The following is a 21,604-nucleotide window of genomic DNA, read 5'->3' as shown; positions in this document are numbered from 1 at the left end:
TGACAGTATTGCAGATGTCCCTCACTTGCCCCCCTTTTCCAACCTCCGTCCAGCCCACACCCCCCATTCCCTCCGGCCATCACCACACTGTTGTCTGTGACCATGGTCCATGCCTACATGGCCTTTGGCTAATCCCATCAACTTCTTTAATCCAGTCCTTCTCCCCCGCCCCAACCCGCTTCCCTCTGACAGCTGACAGTCTGTTCCATGTATCCATGCCTCTGGTTCTATTTCCTTTGTCAGTTTATGTTGTTCATTAGGTTCCACAGATAAGTGAGAGCACATAGAACTTGTCTTTCTCTGGCTTATTGTGCACAGCATACTCATCTGCAGGACCGCCCAGACTGTTGGGACAAATAAGAGCAATGCTTGATTTCCTATGAGTAGGCGGTAGAGGATTTGGATTTAAAGTTCAGGTCCACGTGATTCCAAAGCTTGAATTCTATGATTAATAGAATAGGGAGAGAGAGAGATTTGTTGTTCCTTTTATTTATGCATTCATTGGTTGCTTCTTTTTTTTTTAAATATATTTTTATAAATTTTTTACAGAGCAAAAGGGAGAGGGATAGAGAGTTAGAAACATCAATGAGAGAGAAACATCCATCAGCTGCCTCCTGCACACCCCCTACTGGGGATGTGCCCGCCACCAAGGTACAGGCCCTTGACCGGAATCGAACCTGGGACCTTTCAGTCCGCAGGCCGATGCTCTATCCACTGAGCCAAACCGGTTAGGGCGCATTGGTTGCTTCTTGTGTGTGCCCTGACCAGGGATCAAACCCGCAGGCTTGGTGTTTGGGACCACACTCTAAGTAACTGAACCACCCAGCCAGAGCCCCGAATTCTTTCTGTTACACCAAGATGTCTCCCTGGGATAACTGAAAAGGAAGGGCTGGTTTGGGAGTTGAAAATCTGGGCTGAAGTCCCCAACTCTCTGAGTGGCTTTGGCCAAAGCGAGCTCCCAGCTTTCTGTCTGGTGCTGGTGCGTCCCTTTTCCCTGGTATGCCCATCCCTCTGCTCACTTTCTAACTTTCCCATTTCCACGAGTCCTTCAAGGGGTCAGTTAAAATGTAAGATCCTATGTGAGGTTTTCCCAGTCCTTCCCTCTGAAGTAAATACTCCCTCATCAGGCCTCTACCCTGCCTTGCTGGTTGCATGATGGCCTTCTCCGTTAGATCGGATTCGATTCATAGGCCAGCCCTGAACTGGCTTGGAAGTCAGGCCAAAGCATAGCGACACCGTACAGATTCAGGCACATGTGATGTCTTTTGGACAGAGAGGCAGAGAAGTCTAGAAAAATGACCACTGGCTTCTGAATCAGATAGTTCCGTGTGTGGCGGGCGGATTTGCCCCCACCTGTGGCCTTAGTTAAGTTTCTTCACCTCTCGGAACTTTCATTCCTCTTCTGAAAAAAAAAAGCATGGGGTAATAGTTCACTCACAGGATGGAGACAACCTGGATTAATGAAATAATGTACATATCATAGTCCTAGCTGGTGTCGCTCAGTGGTTAGAGCATGAGCCCATGACCTGAAGGGTCGAGGCTTTGATTCCCAGTCAAGGGCGTGAAGTTAGGTTGCAGGTTTGATCTCCAATCCTGGTTGGGGTGCATGTGGGAGGCAACCAATCTATGTGTGTGTCTCTCTCTCTCTCTCACATTGATCTCTGTCTCTCTCTGTCTCTCCCTTCCTTCCCTGTCTCTTCCTTCTATTCTCTCTTAAAAAAATCAATGGAAGAGCCGAAACCGGTTTGGCTCAGTGGATAGAGCGTCGGCCTGCGGACTGAAGGGTCCCGGGTTCGATTCCGATCAAAGGCATGTACCTTGGTTGCGGGCACATCCCCAGTGGGAGGTGTGCAGGAGGCAGCTGATCGATGTTTCTCTCTCATCGATGTTTCTAGCTCTCTATCCCTCTCCCTTCCTCTCTGTAAAAAATATCAATAAAATATATTTTTAAAAAAATCAATGGAAGAAATATTTGGGTGAGAAATAACAACAGCAACAAAAGGTATAATGTACATATTCTAAAGACGATACCTAGGTGTGTATGGCACGCTACATAATAGCAATAGCTGATATTGATTATTTGTCATGGGCCATGAATAATAAATGCACTACGACAGCACTATCAGTCATCACATCATCTCCAGTGTGCACATACGGAAACAAATTCTATGCGTATCTGGCCCACGTTATCACAGCTGTTCAGCGGCAGATCCTGTGTTCAGAACCAATAGTGGACCTGGGTGGCCCTGGAGAGCCGTATGCTAAGTGACATAAGCCACTCAGAGAAAGACAAGTACCATGTGATCTCACTGCCCTGTGGACTCTGATGAACAAAATAAGTAACACGCAAAATGAAGCCATACTCATAGGCTGATAGCAGTTGGGGGTGGGGATGGGGGTGTGGAGGGATTGAGCAAAAAAAAAAAAAAAAAAAAGAAAAAAAAAAGAAAAAAACGAGAGGAAGAACTTATGGACACAGACAACCGTGTGGTGATTGCTGGGGGAATGGGAAATGGGGTGAGGTGGAGGAGGGTATTGAGGTAAATGGTGATGGATGGAGACTTGACTTAGGGTGAGGAACACCCAATAGAGTGTACAGATGGTGTGTTGTAGAATTCTGCACCTGCAACCTGTATAATAATTCTGTTAACCAGTGTCACCCCAATAAATTCAATTTTAATAATATGTACATGAAAAACAAACAGTGGAGATATTACAGTATTTGAGATGAAGATAGTTACAGCCATCTTTTTTTTTTTTTCCTCAAAAAAGGCTATTGAGCCAAAACCGGTTTGGCTCAATGGATAGAGCGTCGGCCTGCGGACTGAAAGGTCCTGGGTTCGATTCCGGTCAAGGGCATGTACCTTGGTTGCGGGCACATCCCCAGTGGAAGGTGTGCAGGAGGCAGCTGATCGATGTTTCTCTCTCATCGATGTTTCTAGCTCTCTATCCCTCTCCCTTCCTCTCTGTGAAATATCAATAAAAAAAAAAAGAAAAGGCTATTGAGCGTAACATGTCCAAGTTCAGCTACTAAGAAAGCATCAGATAAGTGAAATAGCCCAGTCAGAGAAAGACAAATACCACAGGATCTCACTTACAGGTGGAATCTAATGGACAAAATAAACTGAGGAACAAAATAGGTCCAGAAGTATGGAAGTCTGGAACAGAATAAGAGACACCAGAGGGAGGGGGGCGGGCGGGAAGAGATTAACCACAGAAAATATTTGCATATATGCATAGCCCATGGACACAGACAATAGTATGGGGAAGACTGGGGGTGGGTTGGAGGTTGGGGGAGGGGTGTAAAAAGGGAGAAAATGGGGAGACATATGCAATACTTTCAACAATAAAGAGCATTAGATAGACCCCCCCGAATATCTTGTCCATCTTGATGCCCCCTCTGTGCCTAACTCAGGGCTCAGTACATTGTTCATGCTCGAGAAATGTCTATGGGATGAAAAAAAAAAAAACCACCCCAAACAGTGGCTGTGCGCCCTGACCCTCGGCTGAAAAATTCCAATGTCGCCTTTGGAATGAAACGGATTGCTTCTGACTCGAGAGAAGCCATAACCACCTCTCTGGCCCCGAAGCTGACTGGCTGTGAGACCTCACAGCGCGGTTGAGTCTGGCCCAGGGGCAGAGAGAGGGCTTAGGAACAGAAGCTGGACCAGAGAGGACGTGGGTCGCGGAAGAGCAAATTCGATGAGAGGAGGGAAGCGCCCAGGGAGGAGGTCAGGGGGAGGCGTTGTCCCTGGGAGCCCAGGGGAGCCCAGGCAGCAGGCGCTGAGGCTGCTGGGCTTCAGGCGCGTTCAGCACCGCGGACAGCGGCCTCTGGCTGGGACAGGGTCCTTGGTCAGCGGTAAGGGGATAGTTTCAGCACCACGGACAGTTCCAAATGCCATTGGACTGAATGGGACAGAGTTGAGCATGCTAAGTGACATTAGCCATTTATTTTTATTATATTTATTTATTTAAATATATTTTACTGATTTTTTTACAGAGAGGAAGGGAGAGGGAGAGAGAGTTAGAAACATCGATGAGAGAGAAACATTGATCAGCTGCCTCCTGCACACCTCCTACTGGGGATGTGCCCGCAACCAAGGTACATGCCCTTGACCGGAATCGAACCTGGGACCCTTCAGTCCGCAGGCCGACGCTCCATCCACTGGGCCAAACCAGTTAAGGCGACATTAGCCATTTAGACAGAGACAAATATCACAGGATCCCACTCATGCGTGGAATTTCATGAACACAATAAGCCTACGAATAAAACAGGTCCAGCCACATGGATGCACAGAACAGACGGACAGATCTCAGAGGAGATAGGGGTGGAGGGGATGGGAAAAGATTCACCAAAGAACTTATATGCACACTAGAGGCCCGGTGCACGAAATTCATGCACGGGAGATGGGATGGGGTCCCTCAGCCCAGCCTTCACCCTCTCCAATCTGGGGCATCCCTCTCACAACCCAGGACGGCTGGCTCCTAACTGCTCGCCTGCCTGCCTGCCTGCCTGATTGCCCCTAACCGCCTCTGCCTTGGCCCCACCACCGTGGCTTTGTCCAGAAGTACGTCTGGTCTAATTAGCATATTACCCTTTTATTAGTACAGATAGACATAGCCCATGGACACAGACAATGGTACGGGGAAGGACTCTGTTGTCTGGGGGTTAAGTGGAGGGGGTCAAATCAGGGGGATATGAGTGACATCTGTAATACTGTGAACAATACTTTTTTAAAAACTGCTATTAACCTCGAGGCTTCAGTTAATCTTCTCTCACGCAGACCAAAGGCATCATTCCTAAACAATGCAATCTCTTGCATGTGAAACCCAGGGCCCTCACTTCTCACTTGTAGCCTCTGGAAATCTTGGTGGCTTTGTTGTCTTGTTTTTAATAATCAAGAAAATGGTGCCTATGTTGCAGGGTATTGAAAATGTATAAAATGTTTTATTAAAAGGACCCACCCGGAACCTAGATATACGCAATAAATGTTATCTCCATCTTTATAATGAACGTTGGGGGGGTGTGGGTGGGATATAGTCCTGTGTAGAAGAAATCAGGAATGAAATTTCCTTTTCTTTTTCATTTTCTAGAAAATCACCACAGCTCACTTTCTTTGCTAATAGATGTGGTAAATTTCAGTAAATGACATCAAGACAGTGGGAAAATCCTGGAATAGGGAAATAAGGATTTTTCTCTACTTCAAGATACACAGGAGAACCACCAAAGTTCAGTGTAGAATTGTGTTTTTATTGATTTTTTTTAGAGAAAGAAAGGACAGGGGAGAGAGAGAGAGAGAGAGAGAGAGAGAGAGAGAGAGAGAGAGAGAGAACATCAATCTGTTGCCTCCTATCTATGCCCCAACCAAGGATCAAGCCTGCAACCTAGGTATGTGCCCTGACTAGGAATCAAACCCATAACCTTGTGCTGGCCAGCAGCGGAGGGCAGTTGGGGGCGATTGGGCCAGCAGGGGAGCAGTTAGGCATCAATCAGGCTGGCAGGGGAGTGGTTAGGGGGTGATCAGGCTGGCAGGCAGAAGTGTTTAGGGGCAATCAGGAAGGCAGGCAGGTGAGCAGTTGAGAGCCAGCAGTCCTGGATTGTGAGAGGGATGTCTGACTGCCTGGATTGTGATAGGATCGAGCCTAAACCAGCAGTCGGACATCCCCTGAGGGGTCCCAGATTGGAGAGGGTGAAGGCTGGGCTGAGGGACACACCCCCTAGTGCACGAATTTCATGCACCGGGCCTCTAGTTCTAAAAATAATGGGGAAATCTGTCCATTTTAAGCAGGAGACTGGCCCTATATTATCTACTTTTTTGAAAAACCCCACTGGCTGCTACTGGATCAGGACTGCGGAGGGCGAGGATGGGAGCAGAGGGACCAGATAGTTATCTCACTGACTCAGGTGAGAAAATGCCTGGGTCTAGGGCGATGCCAGGTGTAGAGAGGTAGACTTACAATATATTTAATGGTGTGTTTTTTTTTGGTTAATCCTCACCCAAGGATGTTTTTTCCATTGATATTTAGAGAAAGTGGAAGGGAGTGAGGAGAGAGAGAGAGAGAGAGAGAGAGAGAGAGAGAGAGAGAGAAACATCGATATGAGAGACACTCATCGATTGGTAGTCTCCCTCAGGTACCCAGACCAGGGCTGAGTATTGAACCCACAACCCAGGTGCATGCCCTTGATCAGGAATTTACCCTTTGGTGTGAGGGCTGATGCTCTAACCACTGAAACACACCAGCTAGGCCTTATGGGTGTATTTATTTCTCAGATGGAGAGGCCCCCAGAGCTAGGCAACCTGACCCGAGTACAGGAGTTTGTCTTGCTGGGTTTGTCCACGAGGCCAGACGTAAGGGATGTCCTGTTTGCCGTCTTCCTGACCCTCTACCTGGCCACCCTCCTGGAGAACACGCTGATCGTCTACCTCGTCTGCGCTCACAGGGAGCTCCACAAGCCCATGTACTTCTTCCTGGGCCACCTGAGCTGCCTGGAGATGTGCTACGTGTCCGTGATCACGCCCAGCCTGCTGGCGGGGCTGCGGAGTGGACCCTGCCACATGCCCTTTGCGGCCTGCATGACCCAACTCTTCCTCTTCATCACCCTCATCTGCACCGAGTGCACCCTCCTGGCCTCCATGGCCTACGACCGCTACGTGGCCATCTGTCACCCGCTCCACTACCCGCTGCTCATGAGGCCCCAGGTCTGCCTGGGCTTGGCCGCGGCCTCCTGGCTGGGCGGGCTGCTGGTCTCGGTGGTCAAGACCTCCTGCATCGCCAGCCTGTCCTACTGCGGCCCCAACGTCCTCAACCACTTCTTCTGTGACGTCTCCCCTCTGCTCAACCTGTCCTGCACCCACGTGGCCCTGACCGAGCTGGTGGACTTCATCTCCGCCATCGTCATCCTCTGGGGCTCCCTCCTGGTGGCCGGTGCCTCCTATGTGACCATTGGTAGGGCGGTGCTCCGTATGCCGTCGGCCACCGCCCGCCGCAAAGCCTTCTCCACCTGCGCCTCCCACCTGGTGGTGGTGGGGATCTTCTACTCGGCCACCCTCTTCATCTATGCCCGTCCCAGCCGCATCGAAGCCACGGATCTCAACAAGGTGTTGTCTGTCATCTACACGGTGGTCACGCCCATGTGCAACCCTGTCATCTACTGCCTGCGGAACAAGGAGGTCCAGGCGGCTTTCCACAGAACCCTAGGCTGGTCCCGAGGCTGACCACCTGGCCTGGGCATGGGGGAGATCTCAGTGTATTAATACTTTTTATTTTTATTGAGATACTAGTGTCCTGGTGCACGGATTTGTGCACATTGAAAGGAAATTAATTAGAAGAAATATTTTAATATCACCATTCACATCTTTTTTTTAATTTTTATTTTTTTAAAAATATATTTTATTGATTTTTTTTTTACAGAGAGGAAGGGGGAGGGATAGAGAGTTAGAAACATCGATGAGAGAGAAACATCGATCAGCTGATTCCTGCATGCCCCCTACTGGGGATGTGCCCGCAACCAAGGTACATGCCCTTGACCGGAATCGAACCTGGGACCCTTCAGTCTGCAGGCCGATGCTCTATCCACTGAGCCAAACCGGCTAGGGCACCATTCACATCTTGCTAGTGAAAAGAAAACAGGATTCTACCGAGTCTCCTATCTGCCTACTCCAGGACTTCTGTGAGGATCAAATGGGACAAGGCACGGGAAAATGCTTCTCAGACATTTGGTTAAAGTGTAAAATGTTTGCACCTGGCTATAAAGCAAGTCGGGTTCCTGGGCTGAAGAAGCTCCAAGGAAGCTAGTCGCTAGGGAGAGGAAGTGGGCGTTGCTACTTGACGCCATTACCTGGCACCCACAGCAACTGTTTCTGAGCTGGGCTGGCCTGTGGGCTGCATTTTGTGACATCGGTCTCAGCAGCGTCGGCTGTGATTTGGTGGGGTGTCACTCCAGGGTGGTGGCGGGGCCTGTGTCCCACTCGGGGAAGCAGAGTGTTGGTTTTTCGGAGCCAGGTCCACGGTGCCGTTTATTTTTAAATGGCCAGTGCGCGTCATGGCAGCTCCTGCGCTGAGTGTCTGCCCCCTGGTGGTCAGTGTGCGTCATAGCAACCGGTCGGATGGATGGACACTTAGCCTTTTATATATATAGACTAGAGGCCCGGTGCACAAAATTCATGCACGGGGGGTGGTGTCCCTCAGCCCAGCCTGCACCCTCTCCAACCTGGGATCCCTTAGAGGATGTCTGACTGCCGGTTTAGGCCCTAAACCGGCAGTGGTACATCCCTCTCACAAGCCGGGACCGCTGGCTTCTAACTGCTCGCCTGCCTGCTGGCCTGACTGCCCCTAACCACTTCTGCCTGCTAGCCTGATTGACGCCTAACTGCTCCCCTGCCAGCCCGATTGTCCCCAAGTGCCTTCCCCTGCTGGCCCAATCACCCCCAACTGCTGTCCCCTGCAGGCCTGGTCCCCCCAACTACCCTCCCCTGCAGGCCTGGTCCCCCCCTGCAACTGCCCTCCCCTGCTGGCCTGGTCACATCCAACTGCCCTCCCCTGCAGGCCTGGTTGCCCCCAACTGCCCTCCCCTGCTGGCCAGATCTCCCCCAACTGCCCTCCCCTGCCGACCTGGTCGCCCACAAATGCCCTCTCCTGCCGACCTGATCGCCCACAAATACCCTCCCCTGTTGGCCATCTTGTGGTGGCCATCTTGTGGCGGCCATATTGTGGTGGCTATCTTGTGGCGACCATCTTGTGATGACATCATGCAAGGACGTGACACCACCTAGGCTTTTATTATATAGGATAATCCTCAGACTAGAGATTTTACTCTTTAAAAATGTACAATTCCGGCCCTGGATGGTGTTTGTCAGTGGTTAGCATGTTGGCCCAAGTATGGCAGGGTTACAGGTTAGATTCCCCATCAAGGGCATGTACCTGAGCTGCAGGTTCGATCTCTGGCCCACGTTGGGGTGAGAGCAGGAGGGAACAGATCCATGTCTCTCTCTCTCTCTCTTTCTGTCTCTCTGTCTCTCTCTCTCTCTCTCTTCCTCCCTCCTAATCCCTCCATTCCTCCCTTCCACTCTCTCTGAAAATCAATGGAAAAAATATCCTCAGGTGAGGATTTTTAAAAAATAAAGATAAAATTTAAAAATAAACAGGTACAATTCTGGGGCGTTTTTGGATATTCACAAAGTTGTGCGAGCATCACCACTATCTAACTCCACATTTCATCGCCCGCAAAAGACACCGGTACACACCCGATGGCACTACGAGCCCCCTGGCCCCTGGCCCTAAGAAGCCACGAATCTTTCTGTCTCTGTGGATCTTCCCATTGCAGACATTTGACATAAATGGAATCATATCTCACTGGGTGTTTCGTGTGGCTTCTTTCACTTAACATAATGTTTTCACGGTCTGTGCGTGTTGTAGCGGGTGTCAGTACTTCACTGATATGGTTGCATAATATTCCATTTTGTGGATGTGCCATGATCTGCTTACCCGTTCATCAGCCGATGGATATCTGCATTGTGTCCCGTTTTTATTTATTTTTATTATTTTAAAAATATATATATTTTTATTGATTTCAGAGCGGAAGAGCGAGAGAGAAACATCAATGATGAGAGGGAATCATTGATCGGCTGCCTCCTGCACCAGGGACTGAGCCCGCAACCTAGGCATGTGCCCTTGACCGGACTCGAACCTGGGACCCTGGAGTCCGCAGGCCAACGCTCTATCCACTGAGCCACACCAGCCAGGGCTGTGTCCCGTTTCTAATCTGCTGGGAATAATTGGTGAGCGTCAAGGACATGTTTTAGGGCGCTCTATTGTTTTAGGAGGGTTTGTTACACGGCATTCTTGCTGACTGATACACTGTAGTTGACCCAAATCAGGCTCATGTGTCTACCACTACCAAATAATTGGGACTGAGGACGGAATGCCAGAACAGAAAGGTGGACTCAAGTCCACCAGGACTGAAAGAGGAAAAATTATGGTTCCTTGTGTGTGTGTGTGAGAATCAGAGTGCCACACCCCACGTTTGCACATAGATCCTGGGTGAAAACGGACACCAACAATTCCTGACTCTGAGAAGTGGGCCTGAGGAGGTCATGTGTGGGGTCCACCCCCCCCCCTACACCCACCCATCCACCTTGCCTCCTTACCACGCTCGGGAGCACGGCCTTCATCTCCTCGTTCCCAAGGCTGTAGATGAGCTCGTCAAGGTGGGGCAGGGTCCCCAGGGTGTAGAAGAGGGACATCACTTGCTTGCTCTCCGGGAATCGCTGGCCTTAGGGTCCCAAATAACCACAGCCAGGTGGGAGGCACTGTGGACAGGGCCTCGTGGCGCCCGGTGGCCCATGGTGCCTGCAGGGCGGGGCCAGAACCTTGGCGTAGGACGTGGATATGGGACAGAAGGGGGCAAGCATGATGAGCCGTGTGGCCGCCAACACGTGGGCCTCGAAGACCCTGGAGCTGCACACCCCAGGCCCAGCAGAGGCGAGATGCCACACAAGTGGCGGATGCTGCCGGCCAGGCGGTAAAGCCAGTGCGCTGAGAAGCCAGGCGGCCAGCAGGTGGCGGCCAGCAGGCGGCGGCCAGCAGGCGGCGGCCAGCAGGTGGCGGCCAGCAGGCGGCGGCCAGCAGGCGGCGGCCAGCAGGTGGCGCACTCAATACGACGCTGCAGTGAAGTGCCCAGCGGATGGCCACGTGGCAGTCCCAGGCCACGCCCTTGAGGAGGAAGCACGAGGTGGGGACATAGGACACCACCGGGAGCACCTGCAGTGCGCAGCCCGCGGGGGACATGCTGTGCCTGGGCCGAGGCAGCGTGAGCCGCAGGCGCCCAGCGAGAGCCGGATCCCAAGCAGGGCCCGCGGGAGCAAGAAGACGCACAGGGGCGCACGCAAGACGCACAGGGGCGCACGCAAGACGCACAGGGGCGCACGCAGGGCCGCAGGGTCACACGCAAGACGCACAGGGGCGCACGCAGGGCCGCAGGGTCACACGCAAGACGCACAGGGGCGCACGCAGGGCCGCAGGGGCTCACGCAAGACGCACAGGGGCGCACGCAGGGCTGCAGGGGCTCACGCAAGACGCACAGGGGCGCACGCAGGGCCGCAGGGTCGCAGGCAAGACACACAGGGGCGCACGCAAGACACACAGGGGCGCACGCAAGACGCACAGGGGCGCACGCAAGACGCACAGGGGTGCACGCAAGACGCACATGGGCGCACGCAGGGCCGCAGGGTCGCAGGCAAGACACACAGGGGCGCACGCAAGACGCACAGGGGCGCACGCAGGGTCGCAGGCAAGACGCACAGGGGCGCACGCAGGGCCGCAGGGTCACACGCAAGACGCACAGGGGCGCACGCAGGGCCGCAGGGTCACACGCAAGACGCACAGGGGCGCACGCAGGGCCGCAGGGTCACACGCAAGACGCACAGGGGCGCACGCAGGGCCGCAGGGTCACACGCAAGACGCACAGGGGCGCACGCAGGGCTGCAGGGGCTCACGCAAGACGCACAGGGGCGCACGCAAGACACACAGGGGCGCACGCAAGACGCACAGGGGCGCACGCAGGGCCGCAGGGTCGCAGGCAAGACACACAGGGGCGCACGCAGGGCCGCAGGGTCGCAGGCAAGACACACAGGGGCGCACGCAAGACGCACAGGGGCGCACGCAGGGCCGCAGGGGAGTGTGCAGGGCCAGGCCCAGCGCGGGAAGCAGCGGGAGGAGCACGTGGCCCAGCAGGAAGGTGGCGGGCTCAGTGCTGGAAGCCCAGCAGCGGGGAGTCGCGCGCCCAGCTCTGGTTGGCCCAGCAGGGCCTGCGGGGGTGGGGGTGGGGTGGGGTTGCCCAGGAATGCCCGGGGCCTGCGATGCGGCGTGGACTCACGGGTGCAGGGGCCGCGCCCAGGACGGAGGGGCCTGGGGAGGGAGGAGGAAAGGAGGAGGAACAGGAGAACGGAGCCTGGACCCCCTGTTCCCCGGCGCAGGCAGGGCCTCCTTGAATGCCCCCCAGGACCCTGGCATGAACCTAGAGGCCTCACCCAGGCCCCGCCCCGCCCCGCCCCCCTCTGTGACCTCATCTCCCCCGGAGCTGGGTCCACAGGCCTTGTCCTGCCCAGGGCGTTTGCACTGGCTGTTCCCTCCCCTGGAAATGCTTTTCCCCCCCCCCGCGCTGTTCCTACCGTCGTTTCCCTGACAAGGTCCTGCGTGGACTGGTGTGTGGCTGCCTCTCCATCACTCGCCCTTTTTGATCTTGCTCACTGCGTCCTCCCCCAAAGATCCTGCACCCCCCTCCCCCCCGCCCCCCCCACACTCACCAGGGCCTTTGCACAACCCCGTGCCCCCAGCTGTTGGTTTGCTGGGCCTGTCGCATTCGCTAGGTCTCCATTCAAACGTCCCCTTTCAGGACCCCCTCCCTCGAGGGCCAGAGAGAAGTGACCAGCCACCCTGGCCGGTGTGGCTCAGTGGATAGAGCGTCGGCCTGCGGACTGAAGGGTCCCAGGTTCGATTCCGGCCAAGGGCACGTGCCTGGGTTGCGGGCTGGATCCCCAGTAGGGGGCGTGCAGGAGGCAGCCGATCCATGATTCTCTCTCATCATTGATGTTTCTATCTCCCTCTTCCTCTCTGTAAAATCAATAAAAATATTTAAAAAAAAAAAAAAAAAAGAAGCGACCAGCCACCTCTCCGCTACCGACATCCTTGGAACCGAGTTTAGTGTTTGCTCAGTGAAGTCTCTTCCCCCTCTGGAGCCTGAGCACCAAAGGCACAGACACCCTTCCGTGCACCGCCCGGCACCGTCCACGCTCCGTTGCGTGTATTACAGCTTCTCTCTCACAGAGCTTCTGTGGAGAACCAGCGAGAGGCCCTGGCTGACGTGTCTCAGTGACGAGAGCATCGGCCCATGCGCGGAAGGGTTGCAGGTTCGATTCCGGGCCGGTCGGGGCATGTGGGACACATCGATGTTTCTCTCTCCCTCCCTCCCTCCCCTCTCCCTTCCACTCTTTCTAAAAAGCAATGGAAAAATAATCCTCTGGTGAGGATTTAAAAAAAAAAAAAAGGAAAAAAGGAAGATGTGGTACCTATATACAATGGAATATTTCTCAGCCATAAAAACGAATGAAATATTTTTTAAATATAATTTATTGATTTTTTACAGAGAGGAAGGGAGAGTCAGAAACATCGATGAGAGAGAAACATCGATCAGCTGCCTCCTGCACACCTCCTACTGGGGATGTGCCCGCAACCAAGGTACATGCCCTTGACCGGAATCGAACCTGGGACCCTTCAGTCCGCAGGCTGACGCTCTATCCACTGAGCCAAACCAGCCAGGGCAAAACGAATGAAAAATTGGCATTTGTGACAACATGGATGGGCCGAGAGGGTATTCTGCTCAGAGACATAAGTCAGACAGAGAAGAAGACAAATCCCATATGGGTTCGCTTGTACGTGGAATCTAAAAGCAAAGCCAGCCCTGGCCGGTGTGGCTCAGTGGATAGAGCGTGGGCCTGCAGACTGAAGGGTCCCGGGTTCGATTCCGGTCAAGGGCACCTGCCTGGGTTGCGGGCTCGATCCCCAGTAGGGGGCGTGCAGGAGGCAGCGGGTCAGTGATTCTCATCATTAGTGTTTTTCTCTCCCTCTCCCTTCCTCTTAAAATCAATAAAGAAATATTTTATTATTACTTTTTTAAATCTGAACAATAGAGATTTATTTAAAAAAAGAGATAGAGTTGTTTTTGTTGTTATCCTCACCCGAAGATACTTTCCCACTGGTTTTTAGAAAGAGTGAAAGGGAGCGGAAGAGACAGAGAGAAAAACCGAGGTGTGTGCCCTTGATCAGAATCGAACCCGAGACCCTTCAGTCCAGAGGGCGATGCACTATCCACTGAGCCAAACCAGCTATGGCTGTTGTTTTTCCTGTATGTTTGTTTACGTATGTGCCCTGTGGGACTGAGAGACATTCGAACGTCTGGATAGCGTTATCCCTTAGGACCACGTACTGAGCAGTTATGTCTGCCAATTGATTTCCTTTTGCCCTAGAGCAGTGGTCGGCAAACTCATTAGTCCACAGAGCCAAATATGAGCAGTACAATAATTGAAATTTCTTTGGAGAGCCAAATTTTTTAAGCTTAAACTTCTTCGAACACCACTTCTTCAAAATAGACTCGACCAGGCCGTGGTATTTTGTGGAAGAGCCACACTCAAGGGGCCAAAGAGCCGCATGTGGCTCGCGAGCCGCAGTTTGCCGACCACGGCCCTATAGTGTTAGATTTAGAGTGGCCTGGTCTCTTTTTTAAATTTTTTAAATTAATTTCTTTATTGATTAAGGTATCACATATTTGCCCTCATCCCCCCCATTCCCATCCCAAACCCCTCCCCATGCATGCCCCCACCCCCCTGTTGTCTGTGACCACTGGTTAGGCTTATATGCATGCATACAAGTCCTTTGGTTGATCTCTCCCCCTTACCCCCACCCTCCCCTACCTTCCCTCTGAGGTTTGACAGTCTGATCGATGCTTCCCTGTCTCTGGATCTGTTTTTGTTCATCAGTTTATGTTGTTCATTATTTCCCCCCGATGAGTGAGATCATGTGATACTAGAAATACACTTATAAGAACCAAAAATGAGACAAGCAATAATGGTTACGCTGGGAGGCAATGAATCAGTCTGTCGTGAGTTTCTTTCTGGGCCAACAGTTGAGTCCCAATTTCAATGTCAAACAGTCCCAGGTTCCATTCTGGCCATGGGCACATGCCTGGGTTGCAGGCTCGATCCCCAGTAGGGGGCGTGCAGGAGGCAGCGGGTCAGTGATTCTCATCATTGATGTTTCTCTCCCTCTCCCTTTCTCTCTAAAATCAATAAAAATATATTTTTTAAAAAATGAAAGCAAAACCAATGAATAAGCAAACCAGAGACAGACTCAGAGACACAGAGAACAAAGTGATGGTTGGGAAATGGGAGGGGTTGGAGCTGGGTGATAAAAATCAATTTAAAATAAAAGTAAGAAAATGGTAAGAGACACGTAAGAGGCAGACCTATCAGATGCAATGCCTGGTCTTATTAGGACACTCATTCAAGCAAACAAACCGACAGCTGGGGAATTTGAACACTGACTGTGTATTGGCTGGCGCCCACATACATGGGGGAGGGGGTGGGCAGTGGTTGACTGGATCCACCAATTCAAACGTTAATCTCTCCGGGAAACACCCCTACAAATACACTCAGAAATAACGTTGAACTAGATAGCTGGGCGTTCCATGGCCCAGGAAAGTTGACAAACAAAATGAACTAAAGGCCATACTTGGTTTGGATCTGTTAAGCTTTTTGTTGTTTTGTTAATCCCTTACTCAAGGATATTTTTCCATTGGTTTTTAATTTTTTTAAGATATATTTTATTGATTTTTTTACAGAGAGGAAGGGAGAGGGAGAGAGAGTTAGAAACATCGATGAGAGAGAAACATCCATCAGCTGCCTCCTGCACACCTCCCACTGGGGATGTGCCCGCAACCAAGGTACGTGCCCTTGACCAGAATCGAACCCGGGACCCTTCAGTCCGCAGGCCGACGCTCTATCCACTGAGCCATTGTTGTTGTTTTTTTAAAAAAAATATTTTTATTTTAGAGGGTAGCAAGTAGTTGTGTGATCTTGTGTTATTAACTAATTTTCTAAAGATATTTTTATTGATTTCAGAGAGGAAGGGAGAGGGGGGGAGAGAGAAATATCAATGATGGAAGAGAATCATGGATTGGCTGCCTCCTGCACGGCCCTCAATGGGGATGGAGCCCGCATTACAGGCATGTGCTCTGACCGGGAATCACATAAGTTGATACTCAACCACTGAGCCACGCCGGCTGGGCTCCATTGATTTTTAGAGAGAGTGGAAAGGAGAAAGAGAGGAGAGGGAGAGAGAGAGAGAAATACCTGTATGAGAGAGACACATTGATCCTCCCAGAAGTGCCCCACCTGGGGCTGGGGATCGAACCTACAACCCAGGTACATGCCCTTGACTGGGAATCTAACCCACTACCCTTTGGTGGTTGGGCCAAAGCCCTAATCACTGAACAGCACCACCAGGGTGAATTTGCTACGTTTTCACCCAATGCACTTTTTCTGTTCCTGGACCCTATCCAGGATGCTACGCTACATTTTGTCCTCGTGTCTCCTGAGGCCTCTCTGAGCTATGACAGTCTCTCAGACTTTCTTCAATTTGGGTTACCTTGACTTTTTTATTTGTCACTAGAGGCCTGGTGCATGAAATTCGTGCACAGAGGGGGGTGTCCCTCAGCCCAGCCTGCACCCTCTCCAAACGGGAACCCCTCAAGGGATGTCCGACTGCCCGTTTAGGCCCCATCCCTGTGGACATCCCTCTTACAATCCAGGACTACAGGCTCCCAACCGCTCACCTGCCTGCCTGCCTGCCTGATTGCCCCTAACCGCTTCTGCCTGCCAGCCTGATCACCCCTAACCACTCCCCTGCCAGCCTGGTCACCCCCAACTGCCCTCCCCTGCTGGCCTGATCGCCCCCAACTGCCCTCCCCTGCTGGCCTGGTCACCCCCAACTGCCCTCCCCTGCTGGCCTGGTTGCCTCTAATTGCCCTCCCCTGCAGGCCTGGTCACCCCTGCTAGCTCCCAACTGCCCTCCCTTGCAGGCCTTGTCCCTCCCAACTGCCCTCCCCTCCCGGCCATCTTGTGGCAGCCATCTTGTGTTCACATGGGGGCAGCCATCTTGTGTGTTGGAGTGACAGTCAATTTGCAGATTACTCTTATTAGATAGGATCCTCACTGAGGATATGTTTTTATTGATTGAGAGAGAGAGAGAGAGAAAGAGAGAGAGAGAGAGAGACAGAGAGAGACAGAGAGAGAGAGAAACATTGATCAGTTGCCTCTGGAACTTGCCCTGACAGGGGCTTGAACCCGAAACCTAGGTATGTGCCCTGACTGGGAATCGAACCCACAACCCTGTTGGTGCAGGGGATGATGTGCCCTGACTGGGAATCGAACCCACAACCCTTTTGGTGGAGGGGATGATGCTCCCACCAACCGGGCCACCGGCCAGGATGTCCTGATGGCTTTGAGAAGGACTGTTCAGGTGTATTGTACAGAGGCCCTTCGTGGGAATTGGATGGTTTTTGAGATGAGAACGGGGCTATGGGATTTGGGAGGAGGGCCATAGAGGAGGGGAGTGGTTAGGGGGTGATCAGGCTGGCAGGCAGAAGCGGTCAGGGGCAATCAGGCAGGCAGGCAGGCAGGTGAGTGGTTGGGAGCCAGTAGTCCTGGATTGTGAGAGGGATGTCCACAGGGATCGGGCCTAAACAGGCAGTTGGACATCCCTCAAGGGGTCCCCGTTTGGAGAGGGTGCAGGCTGGCCTGAGGGACACCCCCCTCCGTGCACGAATTTCGTGCACAGAGGTCAAGGGCCCTCTCAGCCATTGGGACATACGGTCTACATGATGTATGACGGTTGACAGGACCTTGAGTGGGTTGTGTTTTCCGGTGTCTCCCCTGCAAAGTGACTCTTCTCAGGGATTTTGTAGACTGCCCCTCTGTTGGGGATTTGTTGGATAACAAATATTCTTTTAAAAAAAATATATATATATCTTTATTGATTTTTTTTTTACAGAGAGGAAGGGAGAGAGAGTTAGAAACATCGATAAGAGAGAAACATAGACCAGCTGCCTCCTGCACACCTCCTACTGGGGATGTGTCCGCAACCAAGGTACATGCCCTTGACTGGGATCGAACCCGGGACCCTTCAGTCCGCAGGCCGACGCTCTATCCACTGAGCCAAACCGGTTAGGGCAATAACAAATAATCTTATAGGAGAGACAACCAATTGATGTTTCTCTCTCTCTCTCTCTCTCTCTCTCTCTCTCTCTCTCTCTCTCCATATCCTTGGGTGAGGATTGAAAACAAACAAAACCCATCAAACACACAACCTTAGTCTTTCACCACTGTCATCCCATCACGAGGTATTTTTGTTTCCGGTCCTATTTCTCCGAAGCTCTTGTATGGGGGTTAGGTCTTCCCCAATAGAATGAGCCCTTCTTTCCTTTTTTTTTTCTTCAAGGTTTTTAAATTGATTTTTAGAGAGAGAGAAAGAGAGAGGGGGAGAGAGAGAAATATCGATGTAGGAGTGAAACACCAACATCGATCGGCTGCCCCCTTCATGCCCCTGGGCCGGAGATCAAGCCCAAAACCCAGGCGCGTGCTGCGACCAGAATCCAAAGGACCACGTTTCGGTGCGTGCGAGGACGCACAGCCCACTGAGCCACACCGGCCAGGGCCCAATGAGCCCTTCTGAAGAGCAGGGGGCCACGATGAGCTCCTCTGCACATCTCCTCTGGACCTGCTTCGAGCGAACGCCCAGGGAATGTTTGAAAGGTGACAAGGAAGAGCGTCATCGCTAGAGATGGAGCTTATGCACTTTCATCCCACCCACTGTGTGTTTCTTTTTTCAATCCTCACCCGAGGAGAGTTTCCCATTGATGTTTAGGGGGAGTGGAAGAGAGAGGGAAAGACAGAGAGAAACATCCATGGGAGAGAAACACACCAATGGGTTGCCTCCTGCACGTACCCTGACCAGGCCCCGGGGCCAGGGAGGAGCCTGCAACAGAGGTACGTGCTCTTTTTTTTTTTTTTTTTTTAAATATATTTTATTGATTTTTTTACAGAGAGGAAGAGAGAGGGCTAGAGAGTCAGAAACATCGATGAGAGAGAAACATCGATCAGCTGCCTCCTGCACACCCCCCACTGGGGATGTGCCCGCAACCAAGGTACGTGCTCTTGACCTGAATTGAACCCGCGACCCTTCCGTCCACAGGCCGATGCTCTATCCACTGAGCCACACTGGCCGGGGCCCACCAGGATGTGTTAATGGAGCATCGACCATGTCCCACAAGGTTCTACCTGCCGGAGAGGCGGCAGTGAGCGAGCCGACAGAGGCCTCTGGCTCTTACGTTCCGGTGGGGTGAGGTCGTCATAGGCCAGGGAGCCAGAGTTGCCGACTTCTGCACTCGTGACATGGGCGGTGGACCGGTCCTTGCTGTGGGGGAGGGGCCGCCCTGTGCATTGTGGGAGAGTGAGCAGCATGCCTGCCTTTCTACCCACTAAATGCCACGAACACCCGTCTTTCCCGAGTGTGACAACGAAACCTACTCCAAACATATTCCAGTGAAGAAACAGAGAAGGTCAGTTTTAGGCTGCTGGCTGGGTGGCTCAGCTGGTTAGGGTGTTGTGCCAACACACCAAGGTTGCGGGTTCGATCCCTGGTCAGGGCACATACAAGAAGCAAGCAATGAATGCATACATACGTGGAACAGCCAATCGATGTCTGTCTGGCTGGCTGGCTCTCTCTCTCTCTCTCAAATCAATCAATAAACATTTTAAAAAAAGAAGATAATTTTAGCCCAACCGGCATGGCATGGCTCAGTGGTTGAGCGTCGACCTATGCCCGGATTGCAGGCTCCATCCCCCGTGTGGGGCGTGCAGGAGGCAGCTGATCGATGTTTCTCTCTCATCAATGTTTCTAACTCTCTCTCCCTCTCCCTTCCTCTCTGTAAAAAAAATCAATAAAATATATATTTTAAAAATATATATATATTTTTGCCCTAGCCCCGTGGTTGGCAAACTGCAGCTTGCGAGCCACATGCGGCTCTTTGGCCCCTTGAGTGTGGCTCTTCCACAAAATACCACGGCCTGGGCGAGTCTATTTTGAAGAAGTGGCGTTACAAGAAGTTTAAGTTTAAAAAATGTGGCTCTCCAAAGAAATTTCAATCGTTGTACTGTTGATATTTGGCTCTGTGGACGAATGAGTTTGCCGACCACTGCCCTAGCCGGTGTGGCTCAGTGGATAGAGCGTTGGCCTGTGGACTGAAGGGTCCTGGGTTCTATTCCAGCCAAGGGCACATGCCTGGGTTGCAGGCTTGATCCCCAGTAGGGGGCGTACAGGAGGCAGCTGATCAGTGATTCTCATTATTGATGTTTCTCTCTCTCTCTCCCTCTCCCTTCCTCTCTGAAATCAATAAAAAGATATATATATATATATATTTTTTTAAAAAAGAATGTTGATAATTAAAAAATAATAATAGATTAAAAAAAACAAACACAGAGGGAACTGGATAAAGCCCTGTCCTCGTCCCCGTGTCTGTTTTACAAAGGAAATCAGCCCGGCCAGCGTGGCTCAGTGGTCGAGCTTTGACCGATGAACCAGGAGGTCGTGCGTGGCTCCACTCCCAGTCAGGGCACATGCCAGGGGGCGTGTAGGAGAAGGAGGCCGCCGATCCGTGATTCTCTCTCATCCTGGATGTTTCTATTCCCCTCTCTCTCTCTGCCTCTCACTTCCGTGCTCTGAGATCAAGAAAAATACATTAAGCCGAAACTGGTGTGGCTCAGTGGATAGAGTGTCGGCCTGTGGCCTGAAGGGTCCCGGGTTCGATTCCGGTCAAGGGCATGTGCCTTGGTGGCGGGCACATCCCCAGTGGGAGGTGTGCAGGAGGCGGCTGATTGATGTCTCTCTCTCATCGATGTTTCTAGCTCTCTATCCCTCTCCCTTCCTCTCTGTAAAAAATCAATAAAATATATCTATCTATCTATCTATCTATCATCTATCTATCTATCTATCTATCTATCTATCTATCTATAAAAGAAAAATGCATTAAAACCAAACAAAACAAAAACGAAGAGGAAACCATGTCTCATGGAAGTGAAATGCACACGGCTCAGCAGTGCCACTCTGGCTTCCGGCCGAAACATCTCTCTTCCTCCCTCGCCACCCTGGCGTGCGCCCTCTCCACCAACGACGCCCACCGGGAGCAGGCACCTGCCGGGTCCTCAGCTTCCTTCCTAACGAGCTCAGCGAGTCAAAAAGTTCCTTTGAGACTCCCAGGAGGTCCTGGCCACCCGTTCCTAATGAGCTCGGAGCCCCCGGTCCCCTGGTGGCTGGCGACTGGGGGGTGGGTGAGTGGAGGCCAATTACTCTGGTCCCACCTGGCTGCCCTGCTGCTGACCTCAGCCCCCCTCGCCCGGCGGGGACCTCTCCTGGGCCCGGAGCGTGTCGGCAGAGTTCTGGTCCGTGGGGAGCCGCCGGGAACTTCGACTTTAATGAGACATTGGCACTGGTTGTGTTTCTGGGTCCTTAATGAGGGAGCCCGTCTCTCTGGAGACACCAAACTTTGTAGTCAGCCCAGGAGCCAGGGTGAGGATATGTTCCCTCTAAGGGGCATGATTTCCTGAGCCAAAACGCCCAGGCCCGTGGCTTTCATGGACATTGCTATGCCAACGATGCCCCCGGATTTTTCCCCTAGCTGGGACCTGCCCATCCCCGACCCCCCACCCCAGGCATCCCTTCTCCACTCAAGTTCCTTTTCTTTTTTTAAAAAAATGTATTTTATTGATTTTTTACAGAGAGGAAGGGAGAGGGAGGGTTAGAAACATCGATGAGAGAGAAGCATCCGTCAGCTGCCTCCTGCACGCCCCCCACTGGGGATGTGCCCGCAACCAAGGGTCATGCCCTTGACTGGAATCGAACCCGGGACCCTTCAGTCCGCAGGCCGACGCTCTATCCCAGGGGTCCTCAAACTTTTTAAACAGGGGGCCAGTTCACTGTCCCTCAGACCGTTGGA

At 52.2% G+C, this 21,604-nt stretch overlaps 1 protein-coding gene across 1 annotated transcript; it reads left to right on the top strand.

The window, feature by feature from the left end:
- Nucleotides 1-6,272: 6,272 nt before the first annotated feature.
- On the top strand, nt 6,273-7,217 carry LOC308235278 (olfactory receptor 6Z7-like; the record flags this gene model as incomplete). Its single annotated transcript, XM_080644039.1, has 1 exon — nt 6,273-7,217. The coding sequence occupies one exon, from the start codon at nt 6,273-6,275 to the stop codon at nt 7,215-7,217; it is 945 nt and encodes a 314-aa protein (XP_080500165.1).
- Between the last annotated feature and the right edge of the window lie 14,387 nt (nt 7,218-21,604).

This window comes from Plecotus auritus (assembly GCF_963455305.1).
Source record: "Plecotus auritus genome assembly, chromosome: 10".
Taxonomy (NCBI): domain Eukaryota; kingdom Metazoa; phylum Chordata; class Mammalia; order Chiroptera; family Vespertilionidae; genus Plecotus; species Plecotus auritus.
This window is presented reverse-complemented; position numbering and strand designations above follow the sequence as displayed.